General features: G+C 45.0%; 1 protein-coding gene across 1 annotated transcript in view; it reads left to right on the forward strand.

Annotated features, from left to right (window-relative positions):
• Nucleotides 1–21,660, forward strand: part of SLC5A1 (solute carrier family 5 member 1) — a 75,529-nt gene extending 53,869 nt beyond the window's left edge. The window contains exons 10-15 of the mRNA XM_062181967.1: nt 75–182; nt 7,069–7,219; nt 10,948–11,116; nt 11,767–11,982; nt 16,525–16,630; nt 21,178–21,660. Coding sequence (XP_062037951.1) covers nt 75–182; nt 7,069–7,219; nt 10,948–11,116; nt 11,767–11,982; nt 16,525–16,630; nt 21,178–21,395 — 968 coding nt within the window. The 3' untranslated portion in view covers nt 21,396–21,660. The remainder of the gene's footprint in view (nt 1–74; nt 183–7,068; nt 7,220–10,947; nt 11,117–11,766; nt 11,983–16,524; nt 16,631–21,177) is intronic.
• Nucleotides 21,661–22,409: the final 749 nt, after the last annotated feature.

Genomic DNA, 22,409 nt, shown 5'->3' on the forward strand with positions numbered 1-22,409 from the left:
TGTTTTAAGAAGGTAAATTTTGGGGCAATTGTCCTGATGTCTGCTTGATCATGTGGCTTTTCATCTCTCTCCAGACAAAGTTGCCTGCGTCGTGCCCTCGGAATGTGAGAGATACTGCGGCACCAGGGTTGGCTGCACCAACATTGCCTTCCCAACCTTGGTGGTGGAGCTCATGCCCAATGGTGAGAGGACTTCCTGGGAGATCGGTGGTGCCAGTTGGGTTTAGGTTCCATCTGGATTTCTCTGGGCTTTCTGGGGCAACACCGCTTCTGAGCCTAGGGGGAGGGCAGGGAAAGCCTCATTCTGGGTGTGTTCAGTTTTTGAACATATCTTCCTTCAGTGGGAACGAGACCTATGGCTTGGTTGGGTGCTGTGAGTTTTGGGACTCATCTATCAGTCTGGCGTGAAAAGGAGATGAATTGAAAATTTGTTAGGGAAAAAGCATGTCTTTTCCACGCTCATCTAGAAAATCTTTCAAATCTCTTTAATAGGGGGAATGTAAATTAGTACGGCTACTATGGGAAATGGTATAGAGATTCCTGGGAAAAGTAAGAATAAAACTGCACCATATAACACCAGCATCCCACTTACGAGACCATATCTGAAAGAAACGAAACCATTATGTTGAAGAGATACTGCAATCTCATATTCACTGCGGTATTATTCACAATAGCCAAGACACAGAATCAACCTAAAAAAATGTGATCTATACTAGTCACTCTTTTTTTTTTTTTTTTTGACAGGCAGAGTGGACAGTGAGAGAGAGAGAGAGAGAAAGACAGAGAGAAAGGTTTTCCTTTTGCTGTTGGTTCACCCTCCAATGGCCGCTGCGGCCAGCGCACTGCGCTGATCCGAAGCTGGGAGCCAGGTGCTTCTCCTGGTCTCCCATGCGGGTGCAGGGCCCAAGGACTTGGGCCATCCTCCACTGCCTTCCCGGGCCATAGCAGAGAGCTGGCCTGGAAGAGGGGCAACCGGGACAGAATCCGGTGCCCCGACCGGGACTGGAACCTGGTGTGCTGGAGCCACAAGGTGGAGGATTAGCCTATTGAGCCGCAGCACTGGCCATACTAGTCACTCTTAAAGAAGGAATTCCTATTGTTTGTGATAAGATGGGTGGCCTCAAGCACATTAAATGAAATAAGCCAGACACAGAAAGATAAATACCATACAATCTCACTTATATGTGGAATCTAAAAAAGTTGAACTTAAAGAAGCAGAGAGTTGAAATAGTTGCTACCTGGGGTTGAGGTGTTTTGGATTGGGAAGAGGTTGATCAAAGGATACAAAATTCCAGTTAGACAGAAGGAATAATTTCAAGCTATCTATTGGATAATGTGGTGACTATAGTTAATAGCAATGCATTGTCTGTTTGAAAGTTGCTCACTGTAGATTTTAAGTGTTTCGCTACAACAGAATAATAAGTATGTGAGGCAATACGCATGTTAATTCATTTGGCTTAGCTACTTCACTGTATTGCAAAACAACACCCTGTACACCATAAATGTATACAATCTTTATTTATCAATGAAAATGAAAAAAAAAAAAACAAAACCCAACCTTCTCTCAAGCAGAACCTAAAGCTGTGAGTTAAACGTCCAACGTTCAAGGGAATTTTACCTGCTAGGATGTTCAAAGAAAACTGTACATAAAAAGGCGTGATTTTAGTTCTACGATAAGGAAACTTGGGGTTGCAGATGGATGGAATTTGAGGGGGGTTCTCCCTGTAAAGAAGATGTTATTTTAGGAGATTTATGACTGAACTCTGAGTCCAGCTAAGCATTTGGGAGCTGATTTTTGGTGTTGCAGTTTATGTTTCACATGGAAGAAAAACCCAATTCTGGCCCGAGGGATACAAGTCTGGTTGGGATAGGAAGTCTCAGGAGATCGAAAGTTCAAACGTTTTATCCAAGAATATTTAGAATAACCTTACAATATATGATTTCTGAAAAGATATTTAGAGATTATCTCATCAAAACCTTCATTTGACACTTGGGGAAATGGAGACCTACAGACAGGAAGTGACTTTTCCAACTCTGTGTCTGCCATCTTGTTTGCTTGACTCTGCTCAAAGTTGGAACTGGGGAATTTGGGAGGGTCTTTTTTTCTTGGACACAGACTTCATGCATGACCTTGGGAGGTCTGTGGGTGCTCTTTCCACGTCAACGTGGTTTTTCAGGAGATTGGGTCTCTTGTTGAAATCTGAAATTTCTTGGGTGAGAAGTACATCCTAAGGGTTTGGATAAGGCCAGGTGTTGCTTGTTCGGTATCTCAAGCCCAGAAAGACGAGTTAGTCCTTGAAGGAATTAGCACTGAACTTGTTTCAAGTTCAGCTGCTTTGGTTCAGAAGGAAAAAACAGTTAAAAACAAGGATAGCGGAAACATTTTAGATGGCATCTGTGTCTCAGGAATAGCTCGGCAAGCTGATGCGTAAGATCATAATAACCTGGATTATGTCTTGTGGTATTTTAATCAATAAGAGGTCTGTTAATTTGAAAAAAAAATCTGGCAAGGCTGTAGATGAGACTCATAAAATTATTTACATATATAATCAAGAAGAATGACAGAAGTATGTTCCAAAAAGAGCATGTATGTGGACTAAAATCTAACAAGCTGAAAGTTAATAGAGACAGAATACATATTCTATACCTTTGGTTTTCCTAGCCAGGGCAGGTTTCAAAAGATTCATGGAAAATGTGTAATGAAAATGTTTAATGTGTATGCAATGCAAACTTTTTTGCACCAAACCTATTTTTTTTGTTGCATTTTTCATGAGCATTTTGAAGTACCCAACCTAGAAATACTGGAAGATAGTGAGGCTACTGAGAAAAGAGACATGAGGATGTGAGTTATCTTGAATAGGACAGGTACAACCCTGTCTGCACCCTTGTTTGAATGCAAAGATAGAGTGATACATGTTGTAGTCAGCCATGGCTCCCACGACGGGGAAAACTTGAGAACAACAATCCCTTGCTCTGGTTTAGGCAGGTGTAGTGGTATCCTCATTTTTTAAAAAAAGATTTTATTTATTTATTTGAGAGGTGGAGTTACAGACAGTTAGAAGGAGAGACAGACAGAAAGGTCTTCCTTCCGTTGGTTCACTCCCCAAATGGCCGCAACGGCTGGAGCTGTGCCGATCTGAAGCCAGGAGCCAGGTGCCTCCTCCCAATCTCTCACATGGGTGCAGGGGCCCAAGCACTTGGGCCATCTTCTACTGCTTTCCCAAGCCACAGCAGAGAGCTGGGTTGGAAGAGGAGCAGCCGGGACTAGAACTCGGTACCCACATGGGGATGCTGGCACCACAGGCAGAGGATTAACCCACTGTGCCACGGCCCTGGCCCCGGTAGTATCCTCATTTAACACATCAAGAAATGAGGCCTAAGAGTGGGTGTTTGGCCTGGTGGTTACACTGCTGGTTGGAGTGCCTCTGTCAAAGTGCCACGGTTTGAGTCCTTATCCTGCCCTGATTTCAGCTTCCTGCTAATGCACACACTGGGAAGCAGCAGGTGATGGTAAGGATTAAGGTTAGGATTATGGTTATGGTTAGTCGCAGGGTCCCTGCCATTCATGTGGGAGGTCAGGATTGAGTTCCTGGCTTCAGCCTGGTCCAACCGAAGTTGTGGGCGTCTGGGGAGCAAACCAGCAGATGGGACCTCTTTGTCTCTTTTTCTCTTCCTTCAAAATAAAATAAAATCAATAAAAATGAACAAAATGGGTGGGGCCTATAGGCTTGCCTAACTTGCTTGGTATCAGAGTTGAAAACAGAACCCTTGACTTTTTGAAATAACAACTTGATTGAACTATGATCTACCAATCATAATATTCACCCATTTGAGGCCACTTAGCATCATAGTTCAAGATTTGTCCATGTTTTAGTGTATTTTTGTCTCTTATGTTTCTTTATTGAAGAACAGTAATATTCCACTGTGTGTCTATCCATTCAGTAGTTCTGTTGTATTGTCTCTACTTTTGGGGTATGTTAAATAATGCTTCTGTGAGTATGGATTTCCATTTCTCTTGGCAGATATCTAAGAGTAGAATTGATAGATAATATGGAAACTATTTGAAAAACCGCTATTTTTTCCACAGTAGCTGTTACCATTTTAAATTTCCAGCAAGAAATGTCTGAGGATTCCTATTTTTTTAAAAGATTTGTTTTATTTATTTGAAAGACAAAGTTACAGAGAGAGGTAGAGACAGAGAGAAAGGTCTTCCATCTACTGGCTCACTCCCCAGATGGCTGCAATGGACAGAGCTGTGCCGATCAGAAGCTAGGAGCTTCCTCTGGGTCTCCCACGTGGGTGCAGGGGCCCAAGGACTTGGGCCATCTTCTACTGCTTTCCCAGGCCATAGCAGAGAGCTGGATCAGAAGAGGAGCAGCCGGGACTAGAACCGGCGCCCATATGGGATGCTGGCTCCTCAGGCCAGGGCTTTAACCCGCTGCGCCACAGCACCGGCTGCAGAGGATTCCTATTTCTCCACATCTCTCACACGTGTTATTGTCTGTATTATTATTATTATTGTCTGTGTTATTATTATTATTTTAGCTGTTCTTGTGAGGGTGAACTATTATATCACCGTGCCTTTGATTTGAATTTCCTGACATCAAGCATATTTTAGTGTCATTCCTGGCCATTTGTATATCTTGGGAGAAGTGCCTTTTCTGATCCTTTGCTATTTTTAACCTGGCTATTTTTTTAAATTTTATTTTATTTTATTTATTTTAGTATTGAGTTGCAGGAGTTCCTTGTAAAGCCTGCATACTAGACCAGTACCAGGTTTATGATATGCATGTGTTTCTCCTGTTCCATGGCTGTCTTTTCACTTTCTTAAGAGCCACATCTTTTGAATCCTAGTTTAAATCTCTGTTATTCTGTGAATGTTTTGGGTGGGACACCACAACATAGCCCTCTCCAGTGGAAGCACACATACCAGCATCATTCAACTGCAAATTGTCTGCCCTGTATATATGAGGACACTTAAAAATTTCATGGAAAATGGAATTAAAAGATTTGCTAGTTATTATTTGTTTCAAAAGAACATTTAGAATATTAGGACTCTTCAAAAAGTTCATGGAAAACAAGTATTATGAAGAAGCTATGGATTTCAAAGTTTTTTGAATTAAAACAAACATTTGAGTCTCATTCTCCTTCAACTTTATGAAATCTGTTCGTGTTTTGTCTCTACTTTGTTGGCGACTGTGGACCTAAAAAAGATTTATTTCTTTATTTGAGAAATGAGAGAGAGAGAGCGAGAGAGAGAGAGAGAGAGAGAGAGAAAGAGAGAGATATCTTTCATCTGCTGGTTCATTCCCCAAATGGCTGCAACACTGAGGGCTGGGCCAGGCCAAAGCTAGGAGCAAGGAGCTCCATCAGGTCTCCCACATGGGTGGTAGGAAGTCAGGCACTTGAGCCATCGCCCACTGCTTCCCAGGGGAATTAGCAGAGAGCTGGATCAGAAGTGAAGTATATGAAACTCAAACTAGCACTCTGATATGGGAGGCGGATGTCCCAAGTAGCTGCTTAACCCAAAGTAACTAAACACATACCCTGTGGACTAATAATTTAAAACCACAGTCCATTTCTTTGTTTTTCTTGAGGAATGTGAGTCACAGTTTTAATTGTTCATTTATTCTTCTCTATTTTATTAAAAGATTTATTTATTTATTTATTTATTTTTGAAAGTCAGAGTAACAGAGAGAGGGGAGAGAGACAGAGAGAAAGAGAGAGAGAGAGAGAGAGAGATCTCCCATCCACTGGTCCACTCCCCAGATGGTCTCAATGATTGATGCTGGGCCAGGGCTGAAGCCAGGAGCCAGGAGCTTCATCCAGGCCTCCTACATGGGTGGCAGGGGCCCACTCAGGCCACCTTCCCTTGCTTTTCCTAGGCCATTAGCAGCCAGGATATGAAGTAATGTCCATATGGGATGCTGACATTGCAGGCAGTGGCTTTGCCCACTGTGCCACAATGCTGGCCTCCTATTCATTTCTTACATTTGAAGTGTAAGTACTATTTGATGACATCCTTGACCTGAGACTCTTTGCTGTAGTTCTTAATCACTATACAACAGCAACCAACCTGTCTGTTGGCTTTACAGAGGCCTACCCGTTCCCTCGTATCTGGTTCTCACCTTGATTAGGTCGACCTGGTGTCCAGCACAAAGGGCTTCCACGAATTTGACATACACAGGCTCAGCACACAAAGATGGGCTTGATGCTTGTCCGAGGTTTTGGCTGCTCTCAGGATTACATGTGCTAAGCCAGCACGAGTGAGGGTGGTTTTCAGCCCTCTTACCATCCTTGCAGCAATAAGTCCCTTAGCCATGATGGTGGGTTATGGGTGAAGCTGAATCTTAAACATACCTGGGCCTCTAACTCAATGGTGGCAAGGAAGGAGCCACAGCTCATTTCTTAATATATCCGGTCTTGGGGCTGGCGCTGTGGCGCAGGAGATTGGGCCATGGCCTGCAGCACCCAGTGGACTAATAATTTAAAACCACAGTCCAGTTCTTTGTTTTTCTTGAGGAATGCATCCCATACAGGCACTGGTTAGAGTCCTGGCTGCTTCATTTCCCATCCAGCTGCCTGCTAGTGTGCCTGGGAAAGCAGCAGAAGATGACCCAAATGTCTGGGCCCATGCACCCATGTGGGAGACCTGGAAGAAGCCCCTGGCTCCTGGCTTCAGCCTGGCCCAGCCCCAGTCATTGTGGTCATTTGGGGAGTGAACCAGTGGATGGAAGACTCTCTCTCCCTCTCCCTCTCCCTCTCCCTCTCCCTCTCCCTCTCCCTCTCCCTCTCCCTCTCCCTCTCCCTCTCCCTCTCCCTCTCCCTCTCCCTCTCCCTCTCCCTCTCCCTCTCCCTCTCCCTCTCCCTCTCCCTCTCCCTCTCTCTGTAACTCCTCCTTACAAATAAATAAATAAATCTTTAAATAAAAATGTCTCGCCTTGGTAGATGACGAGACTGGAGGACATGGCGCAGTTTCAGAAGGCACGCCAGCCTTGAGTTCTCGTGTTTTCCAAGCGTCAGTGGACCGAGATGCGTTTGTGCCACTCAGAAACTCCTTCTCTTCCAGGGCTGCGGGGCCTGATGCTGTCCGTCATGATGGCGTCTCTCATGAGCTCCCTGACCTCCATCTTCAACAGCGCCAGCACCCTCTTCACCATGGACATCTACACCAAGATCCGGAAGAAAGCATCTGAGAGGGAGCTCATGATCGCAGGAAGGTAAATGAAGCTTCCTCCACCAGGAAACTTTTTTTTTTTAAAGGTTTATTTATTTATTTAGTTGCAAGCATACTGATGGAGAGAGAAAGAGAGGGCTAGAGACAGGGAGAGATATCTTCTGTTTTACCCCCCCCCCAAATGTTTGCAACAACTAGGGCTGGGCCAGGCCAAAGCCAGGAGCCTGGAACACCAACAGGTTTCCCATGTGGGTGGCAGGGAACTTGAGCCATCAACCACCGCCCTCCTAGGCACATCAGCAGGAAGCTGGATCAGAAGCAGAGCAGCTGAGACTTGAAGCAGTGCTGCACCATGGGATGGTGGCAACACCGTCACTTCACGGATTGCGCCAGAGTCCCAGCCCCTCTGCCAGGAAAGGTTGATCAGAGAGGTTCATGACTGGAAGATGCCGGAGTAGAGAGGGAGTAGCCTCTGTGGGCAGTTCTACCCTTCAGTGGTATTTGACTTTGAAGAGCGAGAACGCAGTGCCTCTCTGGAGTTAGAGGTTGTGTCATCTAACCTTCAGGCGATCGGTGAGAGAGTGAAACTTGTCCTGACCAAACCCAGATGGTGCGGTCCGTGGCAGAGGCGGCACTAGAATTCTGTAGCAGATCGGGTCTTTCTTTAAGACCCTTCATGCTGCTTCCCGCTGCTCATCTCAGCTCTGTGCACCGTGGCTCCTCACACTGGCTGTCTTCCAGGCCCCAAGGCCTGTGATGCGTCAACCCCTTGATGCAACATTTTGAAGCATCCTTGTGAAGGGCCAATGGGGTTGTGCTTGTGAGTAGACTCTGTGAAGTCTACAACACCTAGCCCTGTGCTCATTTATCGTTTCCAAATGGACTAGTGATATGGGGATGCTTCCAAAGAGTTGGTGGGTAAAACAAATTAAAAGATAAGATTTTATGCCAAAGATTGTAGAAATCCATGCATATTTTTTCATAATATGTATATATTTTTTAAAATGAGCTTTAAAAGAATTATTTGAGAGAGAGAGGGAGGGAGGGAGGGAGACAGAGAGAGAGAGAGAGAGAGAGAGAGAGAGAGAGAGAAAGCTTCCATTTACTGGTTTACTCCTCAAATGCCTGCAATGGCTGGAACTGGGCTGGGCTGGCCCTGGGAGCTGGGGACTCAGCCCAGACCTGCTATATGGATGAATGGCAGCAGCCCAATTCCTTGGACAATCAGCACTGCTGGCAGGGTCTGCATTAGCAGTTAGCAGGAGTCAGGATCTACATCTGGGAACTGAACCCAGGTACTTCAGTGTGGGATGCAGGCATCTTAACTGCAAGGCCACATGGGCACTCCTTTGGTGAACTTGCTGAAGACCCTCAAATGCATGGATTTCAAGATGTTTTGCATAAATGTGTCCTCTAATCCCATCTTCCATGAACTTTCTGAAGGGCCCTTGTACACAACAGGATCCTGAAAGCATTGGTTAAAGCATGGGTCCAGTGTGCTCATTATCATCATTATTTATGCTGCAGGGGCCCTGGTAGGGGGTCAACAGCATGTCACTTCTGTATGCTTCTCCTTGGGCCCAAGGCAGGTCAGTCTCCTTGGGAAAGGTGGCAAAAGTCCTTGGGTTGTCAGGCAAGGGATAGGTTTCCAGCGAGAGCAGAAGGCAAGTGGGCTGCCACCTCATGGATCTGGGTCTCCTGCTCCTAAGCCATCGTTAGGATGTGCATCTCGAGACCATCGCCCTGGGACTTGTCACAGCTCTGGACAAGCTCACGGTGACATGGAACCATCCCAAAGTCTGCTCCGGGGACTGGAAGACCAGTCAGGGGCTCAGATAAGAGGGAGACGGCTGCAGCATGCTGTCCTTGGAGGAGGGAGAACCTGAGCTGAGCCCAGACTTGGGGGTGGGATCTGGGCAAGTGGGGGATGGTAGGAAGGGCATTCCAGAGGGAGACAGGAGTAGGTGAAAACACTGCTTTGTGGAGGGCAATTTCAGACTCTTTTGCGAGGTAAGGAAATCGCAGTCATCTATCTAATTAAACCAAGGGCATAGGTAAGAACTTGTAAGGGAATCCTCAGTCTTTACAGGAGTTAAGTGAATCCCCGAAGGAGGAGAGCTGAAGTCACCTGGCAGTGTCCCTTCCTACCTAGACTGTTCCCTTAAAAATTCTTCTTGGCTGGTGTTTTTTTAAAAGCATTTTTAAAAAAGATTTATTTTATTTATTTGAAAGACAGAGTCACAGAGAGGTAGAGACAGAGAGAGAGGTCTTCCATCTGCTGGTTCACTCCCCAGATGGCTGCAATGGCCGGAGCTGCGCCTATCTGAAGCTAGGAGCCAGGAGCCTGTTCTGGGTCTCCCACGTGGGTGCATGGGTCCAAGGACTTGGGCCATCTTCTACTGCTTTCCCAGGCCATAGCAGAGAGCTGGATCAGAAGAGGAGCAGCCAGCACCAGAACCGGCGCCCATATGGGATGCTGGCTCCTCAGGCCAGGGCATTAACTCGATGCACCACAGCGCCGGCCCCCTTGGCTGCTGTTTTTAACTTTATTAAGGAGAATCAGGCAGAGAAGGAGGTAATGACGGTTTTTGCTATCTGTTGAGTACCTGCTCTTCACAAGGTCTTTTATTGTCACTGACATTTATTCCAACCTTGCCAAGGCAGTGACAGCGTTCTCAGTTTTCAAATGGAGAATCTGAGACTCAGAGAGGTTAAGCACCACATCCTATGCCCCCCAAAAAGCATAAGAACTTGAATCCAGGACTGCCTGTTCCTACGCTCTGCTGCCTCCCAAAGCTGAATTCTCTTACGGCAGGGACCAGTGGATGGGAGATTGCTTTCTGTCTCTTCCTCTCTCTTTGTCATTCTGTCATTTTACTTGGTAAATAAACTTGAAAAAGGTCACAGAAAATATATAGTGAAAAGACCCTTCATATATTAAAAAAAAAAATTTTTTAACAGGCAGAGTGGACAGTGAGAGAGAGAGACAGATAAAGGTCTTCTTTTTGCCGTTGGTTCACCCCCCAATGGCCGCCGTGGCTGGCGTGCTGTGGCCGGCGCACCGTGCCGATCTGAAGGCAGGAGCCAGGTGCTTCTCCTGGCCTCCCATGGGGTGCAGGGCCCAAGTATTGGGCCATCCTCCACTGCACTCCCTGGCCACAGCAGAGAGCTGGCCTGGAAGAAGGGCAACTGGGACAGAATCCGGAGCCCCGACCGGGACTAGAACCTGGTGTGCCGGTGCCGCAAGGCGGAGGATTAGCCTGTTGAGTTGCGGCGCTGGCTAAAAAATTTTTATACCAAAGTAAACATTTGCTTTGAATTTTCATTTACTTACTGTCATTTTATTGTAACACAGAAGAGAGATGGAGAGACAGGATCTTCCATTGCTGGTTCTTTCACAAATAGCTTCAACAACTAGAACTGGGCCAGGCCAAAGACAGGAGCCCAGAACGTAATCTCAGTTTCCCATATATGGGTGTCAAGGACCCAAATACTTGAGCCTCCTAGGGTGTGCATTAGCAGGAAGACCAATCAGAAGCAGAGGAGCTGGGACCCGGGCTAGGCAGTCTAATATGGGATGCAGATGTTCTAAGTGACAAATTATTTGCCACACCAAATGCCTGTCCCTACATTTAACCTTTTAATTCCATTTTCCAGGAATTTTTTGAAATACTCATGTGTGTGTGTGTGTGTGTAATACACAGCACTGCATATATTTCTTCACATAGAGTTACTTACTTACATTCTGTCGTGGGGCCGTGATTATTACAGGTTGTTCATGCTGGTCCTGATTGGCATCAGCATCGCCTGGGTGCCCATTGTGCAGTCAGCCCAGAGTGGGCAGCTCTTTGATTACATCCAGTCCATCACCAGTTACTTGGGGCCACCCATTGCTGCCGTCTTCCTGCTTGCTATTTTCTGGAAGAGAGTCAACGAGCCTGTGAGTATCTTTCTGACATATCCGGGAAAGCCCACCCAGCATGCGAGTTCCCGAGTGGGCGTGCATTTTATCCATAAGAGGGATTCTGTTTCCCAGAGCTCTGCGGTAGAAATGGATATTCTGCTAAAGGCTTGCATTGGAAAGCTGCCGGGGCCCACTGGGGCTCTCTGAGAGGGAGACTGAGCCCCTTGGGTGTTGGTACTGGGTCCACCGTCTCTCTCACTCCCCTCTTCTGGCTGTAGTCTCCCAACTAATGCTGTATGTTTTCTACCCAGTCTTGATGCTGGTGGGGACCACAAGTGCAGGTGCAGAGGTTCATGTGGTTTTTCAAAGGAAAGAGAATTTTGGAATGAAGGTGTTGGGTTGATATTCTATACCAGTTATTGGATGTTTCACCACAACTATATTATGCATCCTTGTTTTGTGTTCCAGGTGAAATCATGTCACTGAATCATGATAGGCCCCCTGACAACTCTGATACAGCATTCCGTAGCCATACTCTGGGCTCCTGGGCTCTAACTTCAGATGGCCTGGAGCTACCATTTCATCATCATTCTTCTGCCTTTGTCTCCTCTCTCCCTACAGGAACACTAGAGTACCCAGCTGTTTTTTGAGTTCAGCAGTAGTTGACCAAGGGTTTTCTTCCACAGGGAGCCTTTTGGGGGCTGGTCCTCGGATTTCTGATTGGGATTTCCCGTATGATTACTGAGTTTGCCTATGGAACCGGGAGCTGCATGGAACCCAGCAACTGTCCCACGATTATCTGTGGTGTGCACTACTTGTACTTTGCCATCATCCTCTTTGTCATTACTATCATCACTGTTGTGGTTGTCTCCCTCTTCACCAAGCCCATTCCAGATGTGCATGTAAGTATCCATTTGTGAGACCCATCCTGCCCTTGTTTCACATGGAGAAACCAAGACTATGAGTTATCTCTTGAATTCTATACAATTAAGGCACCAAAGAGTTGCCTGTAGAATTCAAGACATTTCTAATATTATGTCTTATGGATTCGATAACTTACAAGCAAGAGAAGTTTATTTGGCTTAAGGTTATGGAGGCTGAGATCAAAGGGCTGCCCTGTGGCAAGGGCCCTGTGGAAGGCAGCACATGGCAAGAGAGCACAAGAGGGCTGGAGAATGCGGTCGTGAATCCATCACTGTATCAGCAACTTGCTCCTGGGACCCCCAACACTAATCCAATGAGGACAGACTACCCATGAGCTACTCACTTCTTAAGGCCCCACCTCTTAGTCATGTCCCAATAGCAATTAAACTTCAGCATGAGTTTGAAGGGGACATTGAAACCATGACACAATAACAAAGTCCAATTGTTTAAGTCTTAATAATTATAAGTGTTCTTCTAGATGCCTGCATTGACTTAAGGTTCATCTAAGCCTTCCCAATTCAAATAAAGAAGACCAGTTGTGAGCCATTTTCACTACAGGCAATGGAGTCTAGTGACTCAACACAATGACGTCTCACCCTTGCATGGTTCCAAGGAAGCAGAACGAGACAGTTAACTCAAGATCATACTTGTCTATAAAGAAAGAGAAAGGTTTTGTTAACACTTTATACAATCATACACAAATACAAGGATACTTCATGAAGTCTACTAAAATGATTAACTGAATAATTGGTGTGTAAGTGTGTGTGTGTGTGTTATTCAACTATCAAAAAGTATGAAATTGTGTCATTTGGAGCAAAATGGATGGAACTGAACAAAGTAAGCCAGATACAGAAAGACAAATGTTAAGACATGAAATCAACCCATCAACTGAAGACTGGATAAAGAAATTATGGGATATGTACAGTATAGAATTCTACACAGCAGTTTAAAAAGAAATTCAATCATTTACAACAAAATGGATGAATCTGCAAAACATCATACTTAGTGAAATAAGCCAGTCCCAAAGGGACAAATACCACATGTTCTCCCTGACCTGTGATAACTAATAGAGCACCTAAAAGGCAATCTATAGAAGTAAAATTGACACTTTGAGAAGCAATGACTTGAACAGCCCTTGTCTTGACTGTTGAGGAACAGGTTTTTTTTATATTTGTTGAACTCTTTACTTGACATAGAGTTAAACATATGTGTATAAAACCAATTGAAAATAGATCTATTATAAAATAAGGATGGTCATAAGAGAGGGAGGAGGAAGAGAGGTTGGGAATATGGGTGGGAGGGTGGGCATGGTGGGAAGAACCATCATGTTCCTGAAGTTGTATTTATGAAGTATATGAAGTTTGTAATTGTAAAGCTATATAGTTCTGCATACATTCCTACAGACTTACTTCTAAGGGTACAGTTTAAAAACTTGCCATAGAACCCCAAATCCCCTTAAGCTGGGTGGTAAAAATACCATCTTGAGTGTTAAACTGATCAAATGGGTAGGATTAAGGGTCTGTTAATAATAATAGAATTAAAGAGGAGAAAATGCTCTAAATGGGAAGCAGTCCACACAGCAGACTCAGAATTACAATTGCTCTAAATAGCACTCTGACCTCAGAATCAGCCCTTAAGGCATTCTGGTCTGGCTGAAAAGCCCATGAGAGCATTTCAGGCATGGAAAGCCAAGGCACTGTGACCAAAAAATATCCTACATGAAAGAACTCTGTGGGTGAGACCTCAGTGGAGAGAAGTGGTCATCAAAGAAGGATGTACTTTTCTCTGAAGGGAGGAGAGGACATCCACTTTGCTTATGGCTTTGTTTAAATACTGATAGAGTTTGTGGATTCAAAAGGCTTCCATAGCCTAGGCAGCTCATCTCAAGGGCCTCGGTCTATCACTGACATCATGCATAAGAGTGTTAATTGTTAAATTAACAACAAGAGTCACTGTGCATTAACTTCCCATGCAGGACCTCTGTCCTCAAAGAGTTTATTATAATATGTCTAAGTGCTTGCAAAAGATGTATTACTCTTGGGTGCTTCTTTAAAGTTAGTTAAGTTTAAAAAAAAAGGAAGTGAAATTAAGTTCAAGATGCAATGACTTTGAGTAGCCCTTGTCTCAACTTTTGTTGAGAAACAATTTTTTTCTGTTTTGTTTTGTTTTCTGGTTTTTTTTTCCATGCAAATTGTTGAATTCTTTACTTAGTGTAGAGTTGGTCTTCTGTGTATAAAGTTAATTGAAAATGGATCTTAGTGGAGAATGGGACTGGGAATGGGAAAAGGAGGAGGATGAGGGGTGCAAGAGTGGGTGGGAGGGCGAGTATGGTGGGAAGAATCACTATATTCCTGCAGTGGTACTTAGGCAATGCATGAAGTCTGTATTCCTTAAATAAAAGGTTCCTTTTATTTAAGAAAATAAAAAAAGGACAATATTACAGCCCCAAACACACTTAGATCTTGAAGTAGAGAGAGCAAAGGGCATGGTTGCATTGATTTTCAGACTTCTTCAGGTTTCTGGTTCATGCTTTAGACTATGTCATTAGAAATTGTGCCTTAATTCTATGTTATTCTAATGAATCACAAATTCTTATTTCTACAGTTTGACATAGGACAAAAATATGATCTTACACTGCTGTCAGTCTTGTTTTCTAGTATGAGCGCTAAAGGAAAAAATTCATTTATCACATGTAAAAAAGAATTCATTCATCCAAAAAACATTTCTAGATTTGAGGCAGTTTTTTAGTCTCTGATTAAGGTTATTTTGGTGCAAAATTTTAAAATCTTTATTCTTATTTTTTATTTTTAGATAGCATATTTTTATTTACATTATAATCAAAGGCTTAATTCTTCACTAAATAAAGAGTTCAACAAATAAGTAAAAAGATCATACATAGTTCAGCAGGACTGTAGGCAAGGGCTATAAACAATAATCAAAGGAAAAGATGTCTATTTCACTGAAACTATAGTAGTATATCATTCTTTTTTTTTTTTTTTAAAGATTTACTTCTTTATTTGAAAGGCAGAGTTACAGAGAGGCAGAGGCAGAGAAAGAGAGAGAGGTCTTCCATCTGCTGGTTCATTCCCTAGATGGCCACAATGGCTGGAGTTGTGCCTATCTGAAGCCAGGAGCCAGGATCTTCCTCTGGGTCTCTCAGAGGTGCAGGTGCAGGGGCCCAAGCACTTGGTCTATCTTCTACTGCTTTCCCAGGCCAGAGCAGAGAGCTGGATCAGAAGTGGAGCAGCTGGGACTCAAATCAGACCCCATAAGGGATGCAAGCACTGCAGGTGGCAGCTTTTACCCATTACACCACAGCACTAGCCCCAGTATATCATTCTTAATAACTTGTTTGGCAGGCTTTAAGTTAGAAAATACACTATATTAGCAGGCGTTTCTTTCTTTTTTGTTTTTGCCTTTTAATTTTTAAAAATTTTAACTCCCACATATAGGAGAGAACATGAGGTATTTTTCTTTCTGTGTCTGGCTTATTTCACTCAACATGATGTCCTCAGGTTTCAATCATTTGATGTAAATGATAGAATTTCATTTATATATATGCAAACACACACATTTCACATTTTCTTTATCCATTCATCTGATGATGGACACTGTGGCTGATTCCGTATTCTGGCTATTGTGCACAGTGCTGCTATAAACATGGTGGTGCGGGAATCTCTTTGATATAACGTGTTGATGTTTTTTTGGCATATACCCAGAAGTGGCACTGCTGGTTCACATAGCAAGTCTATTCCTATGTTTTTAAGAAATCTCACACTGTTTTCCGTGGTGGCTATTCCCACCAACAGAGTTTAACAGGAAGTCTATATCCTGGTGCACAAGTTTTTTGAAATCCATGAATAGACTTTTCATGATATGCACTTCCATGAACTTTTTGAGGACTCCTCATATTCATGCACTTTAAAATATTTTGCAACAAAATACACTTATTTTTGATTTTTTTCATGAGTTTTCTGAATTATCCTTATATGATTTACATCTAAGTTCCCATCCCAACATACTTGTACTAGATAATGCTGTGGGTAGGACAGTTAACTACATTTTTGTAGCTACTTAGAGGGCGCATCCCAGCTCCCCCCCCCCTTTTTTTTTTGACAGGCAGAGTTAGTGAGAGAGAGACAGAAAGAAAGGTCTTCCTTCTGTTGGTTCACCCCCCAAATGGCCACTATGGCCGGCACGCTGCACCAATCCGAAGCCAGGAGCCAGGTGCTTCCTCCTGGTCTCCCATGGGGTGCAGGGCCCAAGCACTTGGGCCATCCTCCACTGCCCTCCCGGGCCAGAACAGAGAGCTGGACTGGAAGAGGAGCAACCGGGACAGAAACCAGCACCCCACCCGGGACCAGAACCTGGGGTGCTGGCGCCACAGGCAGAGAATTAGCCTAGTGAGCCGCGGTGTCAGCCCCATCTCCTTTCTTGATGCATATCTCTTTGTTCTCCCGACATCTTGGCCCAAGACCCTTTTTGGATCTTTCTGTTAACCTGTCTGGCTTTCCATGCAGCTCTATCGTCTGTGCTGGAGCCTGCGTAACAGCAAGGAGGAGCGCATTGACTTGGATGCAGGAGAGGAGGTCATTCCAGAAGCTCCAGAGGAGGCCATTGAAATAGGTAATTGACGCCTTATAGCTGGTTCCCAAGCCAAGAAAATTACTCCTATGTCAGCAAACCTTATCAAAGCCTTCACTAAATGCCTTTGTCAAAGCTCAGATCTCTCCTTGAGAAGCAAGAGAGGAGCAGAGTGGGGGTAAGATGAACAAATACACCTTGGGAGGTTCAGAATCGTTCCACTTCCCGCATACCTCATATTGTACAGTGCTCAGTAAGTGTGGGTGTAGAATTTATCACCCTGTTTTTATCTGAGGCATCACGAGGGATAAGAGAAGAGTTGGGGGTCTTTTGTTGCAGCCTATGAACTGAGAGTAGATAGAACCAGACATATTCAGTTCTTGTGACAACAGGCTAATGGGATGAGATGAAAGCTCTTGGAATCTCATGTTGTACTATATCAGATTGAGAGAATCTGAAAGCCCAGTGAGAGGACGCTTAGCCATTGCCCTGAGACTTATCCTTGGAGTTTCTTCTTCAACTTCAGTGTTAGGCCTTTTCCTGCCCACATCAGAGGGGTGCACACATGGAAGGTGGTTATGGAGGTGTGTGTTATGCAGAAGCATGGGGACCCAAGGTCATATGATCTTCAGCTGAGCTGGAGGTCTCATCACTCCGTCTAAAAGACAGCACAGGTGCAACAGAACAAGTTCTGAATCTGGCCAGGAACATCATAGGATCACAGCTTTGGAAAGGGCCCTAGAGGTCATTTGGTCTTACCATCTCATTTGACAGACATGCAAATTGTGACTCAGGGAGCGAGAGGTTTTGCCTATGGTCCCAAATCCGATAGAATCTGCTCTCGATTACTGAAGATCTTTCAGTTCTGAAATTGTGACTGCAATAGATGCAGAGCCACAGGCAGCTGACCATGGTTCTGAAAACGGGCAATGCTTTCCTGCTTTCATGGAGCAGGCAGCAGTACCTCCACCACAAAAAATGTCTCCATGATGAGTAAGAATATCATAGACTATAAAAGGACATGGATAAGGAGGGTTTCTTTTAGCGTTGATAGATTTTAATGTGAAAGAAGGGATTATTTTTGCACCAGAGAACTTTAGGTACAATTTTTACTCAGAATAAGGAAGAAGGATAGTACAGAGATAGATTACAGGATTTGGAATCAGACAGGACTGGGATTGAATCCTGACTTCTTAGTATCCTGGGGAAGAGAACCCCTTTTTCTAAAGCTAGGTTCCTCACTTAAAAGCATTCTAAATGATAGCCAAGGGTTCGGCACTGTTGAAAACACTGGATGAAATAATGCTCCACTATAAGGATTGGCTATAATTACCATCATCATGATTGCCTTTTAAAAAATTTTAAAAAGATTTATTTATTTATTTGAAAGTCAGAGTTACACAAAGGGAGGAGAGGCAGAGAGAGAGAGAGAGAGAGAGAGAGAGAGAGAGGGTCTTCTATCCAATGGTTCACTCCCCAATTGGCCTCAATGGCCAGAGCTGAGACGATCCGAAGCTAGGAGCCAGGAGCCTGTTCTGGGTCTCCCACATGGGTGCAGGGGCCCAAGGACTTGGGCCATCTTCTACTGCTTTCTCAGGCCATAGCAGAGAGCTGGATCGGAAGAGGAGCAACTGGGTCTCGAACCTGCACCCACATGGGATGCTGGTGCTTCAGGTCAGGGCGTTAACCCACTGCACCACAGCGCCGGCCTCTATGATTGCTTTTAAGGGAGAATTTTTTTTGATGGAGTGGTCCAGAAAAGAATGAGCAGCAAGTGTTCCTCTATCAGAGGTGTTATAGAGGAACCCAGGCATTGGCAAGAGAGTTGGTGTGGTGACTGCCGAGGTCCATGGCCTTACTCAAATTCTGTTGTTTCTTGGCGAACACAGAGTGAAATCAGACTGAACACCCCACCTTGCTGAAGCATTGTAGGCTAAGCTGTGTTGAGGGAGCTGGGTGATGCACTCACCGTTCTCTGAGAAACAGCAGCAGGAGGGAGACTTGCAGCTCCTTCACCAAAGTCATATACTCATCACCATCATTGTGGTGATCAGAAATGACAGGATTATAACACAGTTGTAAATATCCTACTGTAGTGATTCATGTTAGCATCACACCATCCTTTTAGGGCAGATAATGCAAGTATAATTCTTCCAATTTTACAGATGAAGGAAACAAGACATAGAGACTGTCCCAAGACCACTCAACTTTTTGTCAACCCAGAGAGTCATATTTCTCACTTGGGCTTGCTGGTGAGCCCGGCTCCTTGCCCCTCCTTCTGCCTTTTATGAATGAATCACATGGGAGCTGTGTAAGGATACCTTCCGTTCTAATGTGTATGAGAGAAAAGAGAGAGAAGGAATGGAATGAGACAAACACCTTTTGACATCTACTATTTACTAGATGGTCACTCATTAAATCTCTCCCTAAAGGTTCATTCATACAATGAAGAAGGTATTGCTTACCCAGTGTTAAAGAAACCCAAGGAACAGAGAGATGAGTTCACAAGGCTACGAAGAGGGATTTTGGTCTCAGTTCTTATATGTGTATGGACCTGATCATTAAGGTTCTTTACAGTTCTAAAATCCTGTGACTCTTTCAAAAAATTCTGTGATCATAAAAATGAGAAAATGTAGAGCAGTGGTCTCCAAGTATAGGAAAATCGAGTGGACTTGATCTCCTATTTAGTGAGTGGTAGAGTTGGGCTTGAAAAACCAGGTATGTCTACCTCCATCGTCACACCTGGCCACAGAGGGAGGGGTCAGTGCCCTGGTGAGCCTCCCATTTGAGGGTCAGGCCAGCTGCATGGCTGGATTCAACAGTGCTGAGTTGCAGCATCGGACGTTAAGCCCTCGAGTGTTGGTCACTGCTTGCCTGAATCAGCATTTGCTAGTAACAGTTCTTACCCTGCACCAGGGTGGACGGTGAAGCCTCAGAACTGACAGGTGTAGCCAATGCACTCCCTGATCATCCCAGCCTCATTGCTCTCCAGGGATGTAGCAAACAGGTATGAGTTTATGTATTTCAGAAGTAGCTTTTCCATGTTCTTGGGAAAATGGCATGAAAAAAGAAGCTTATTGAAACAAATTCATGAAGAATTTTCTCATAATATGCATTTCTATGAACTTTTTGAAGACCCCTCATATGCGTAATTTCAATAATTTTATATCAAAATCACTACATTTCCCATGAACTTAAAAATTATTTGAGAGAGAGAGAGAAAGAGAGAGTGAGAGAGAAAGAGGGAGTTTACTCTCATCTGCTGGTTCACTCCCCAGTGTCTGTAACAGTCCGGGCAGGTCCAGCCTAAAGCTAGGACTGGGGAACTCCATCCAGGTCTCCCACGTGGGTGTCGGGGAGCCAACTATTTGAGTTGTCCCTGCTGTCTCCCAGGGTCTGCGTTAGCAAGAAGCTGGAATCACAAGTGTCCCCAGGACTCAGATCGAGGGATTGATAGGTGACGCTAGCAACCTAGTTGGTGGCCTTGTCCCCATTTTCCACAAACTTTTTGAATTACCCTTGTATGCCACAATTCCCCAGCCCATTATTGACACCTCTGTCTCATAGACCAGCTTCCGGCTTTTCTGTTCTAAATCAAAACGAATGCCTTATGCATTAGGCCTGGTAGAGATAAAACGTAGGCTAGCTAGCTGGTCATAGTGGTGAAAGAATACTCGTTTAGTTACAGCTCATTTGAACGTTTGTGCCCTTCTCCTTCCTGAAAATAAGATAGTTGGGACGTCTTGGCAGAAATGTAGGGGCTCCATGTGTGCTGTCTTCCTTGGGAAACTTTTCTAGTTCCCTGCTTCTGTGTCCAGTAATCCATCCTTCTTTTCTCTCTCTCTCTCTTTTTCTTTCCTCCTTCTTCCCTCCTTCCCTTCCTTCCATCTTTTTTTTCTTTCAGATTTATTTATGTATTTGAAAGGGAGAGAGAGAGAGAGAGAGAGAGATTTTCCATCTGCTGGTTCATTCCCAAATGGCTGCAACAGCCAGAGTTGAGCTGATCTGAAGCCAGGAGCTTCTGCAGGTTCTCTCATACGAGTGCAGGGATCCTAGCACTTGGTCCATCTGCTGCTGCTTTCCCAGATGCATTAGCAGGGAGCTGGATTGGAAGTGGAGCAGCTGGGACTCGAACCAGTGCCCATATAGGATTCTGGCATTGCAGGCAATGGCTTTACCTGCTACACTGCAGTACCAGCCTCAGAAATTCCCTCTCTCTCTCTCTCTTTTTAAATTATTTATTTATTTGAAACACAGAGTGGGTGGGGGGAGAAAGAGAGAGAGAGAGAGAGAGAAAGAGAGAGAGGTCTTTCATCTACTGGATCACTTCCCACATGGCTGCCACTGCCAGGGCTGGACCAGGCCAAAATCAGGGGCCAAGAACCCCATCCAAGTCTCCCATGAGGGTGGCAGGGACCCAAGCACTTGGGTCCACTGCTTTCCCAGGAACATTAGCTGGGAGCTGGATTGGAAGCACAGCAGCCAGGACTCTGATATGGGATGCCGGCATCGCAGGTGGCAGCTTAACCCGCTGTGCCACGTCAGTCCCTCTAATATTCCTTTTGCACTTTTTTTTTATCCTGACACAGAAGTTCCTAAGAAGAAGAAAGGATTCTTCAGGCGGGCCTATGACCTGTTTTGTGGGCTGGACCAGGATAAGGGACCCAAGATGACCAAGGAGGAGGAGGCCGCCATGAAGCTGAAGCTCACAGACACCTCCGAGCACCCTCTGTGGAGGACCGTGGTGAACATCAACGGTGTCATCTTGCTGGCCGTGGCTGTCTTCTGCTACGCGTACTTTGCCTGAGTCCCGGCCGCTGCTGCCACTCGGCAAGGCTGGCATGTGTACTCTCTGCCTCCCTTTCATCCCATGCTGTGGTGGCGAAGGGGAATCAATCCCTTGCAAAGTTTGCCCCGTTTGGATAAATGTCTATATGTAAATTACAGGCTGGTTGGAGGAAAACCGTTAGTTGGCTGTTCACTTGCGTGTTTGAAGCCAGTGTGATCCAGTTGTGTGGGCCTACCAGAGCTGCAGATGGAAAATTCTCCTTAGATACAGACAAAGGCAAACAAAGAAGAAGCCCCATGGTGTCTGAGCAAGGCCCTCGCGGGTGGATTCCAACCGTCAACCTTGATGGTCGTACTTGAATGTTATTATAAGTGTGTCGGTCTCCCTGGTCTTTGCCCTCTCTGTGTATAACCTCTTCCTCCTACATTTTTTTTAAAGAAAACTTTTCCACCTGTCATCATACCTCTGTCAAGTTTCCCCAGCATGAGAAAAGTCAACCTGCCAAACGGAGGAATGCGTGGGAGCTGTGGATGGGAGCTTGGTGGGGTCCCTGGCCCCATTGTTTGCTCTTTGAAATGGCTGCTGGTGGAGTCATTAACTCAAGGGGAGGCCCCCAGGAACCAGCCTCAGCCCACTCAGTGGAAAGCAGGTGCTCACAAATGCAAGGGCTTTTCTGGTCTTCTTAACAGTGTCCATTGTGAGTTCCCAGGGGTTGGGATTTGATTCATTGTGACCTTCCCTGGGCCTGGGCCACGCATCCATGTTTGCTGATTAAATGGATGTTGTAGGCATTTTGCTATAAACAAGCACTTAATTTTTAAGCCCAGCCTGTGGTGGACCCTTTCTTGTGGCTGCACAAGACCAGATCTTGTGCTCTCTGGTGAATATAACCAATCAGAATTCATTGTTGGAGGCCCCCTCTGCCTCCTGGTGCTGAGGTCGATCCATGAGCTTAGGAAGTGGCACTGTGTCCCAGGATAGAGCAGATGCACCTGCTGGGAGCATCCGTCATTTAAAGCAGCCTACACTGAA

Source organism: Lepus europaeus, chromosome 23, assembly GCF_033115175.1.
Source record: "Lepus europaeus isolate LE1 chromosome 23, mLepTim1.pri, whole genome shotgun sequence".
NCBI lineage: Eukaryota > Metazoa > Chordata > Mammalia > Lagomorpha > Leporidae > Lepus > Lepus europaeus.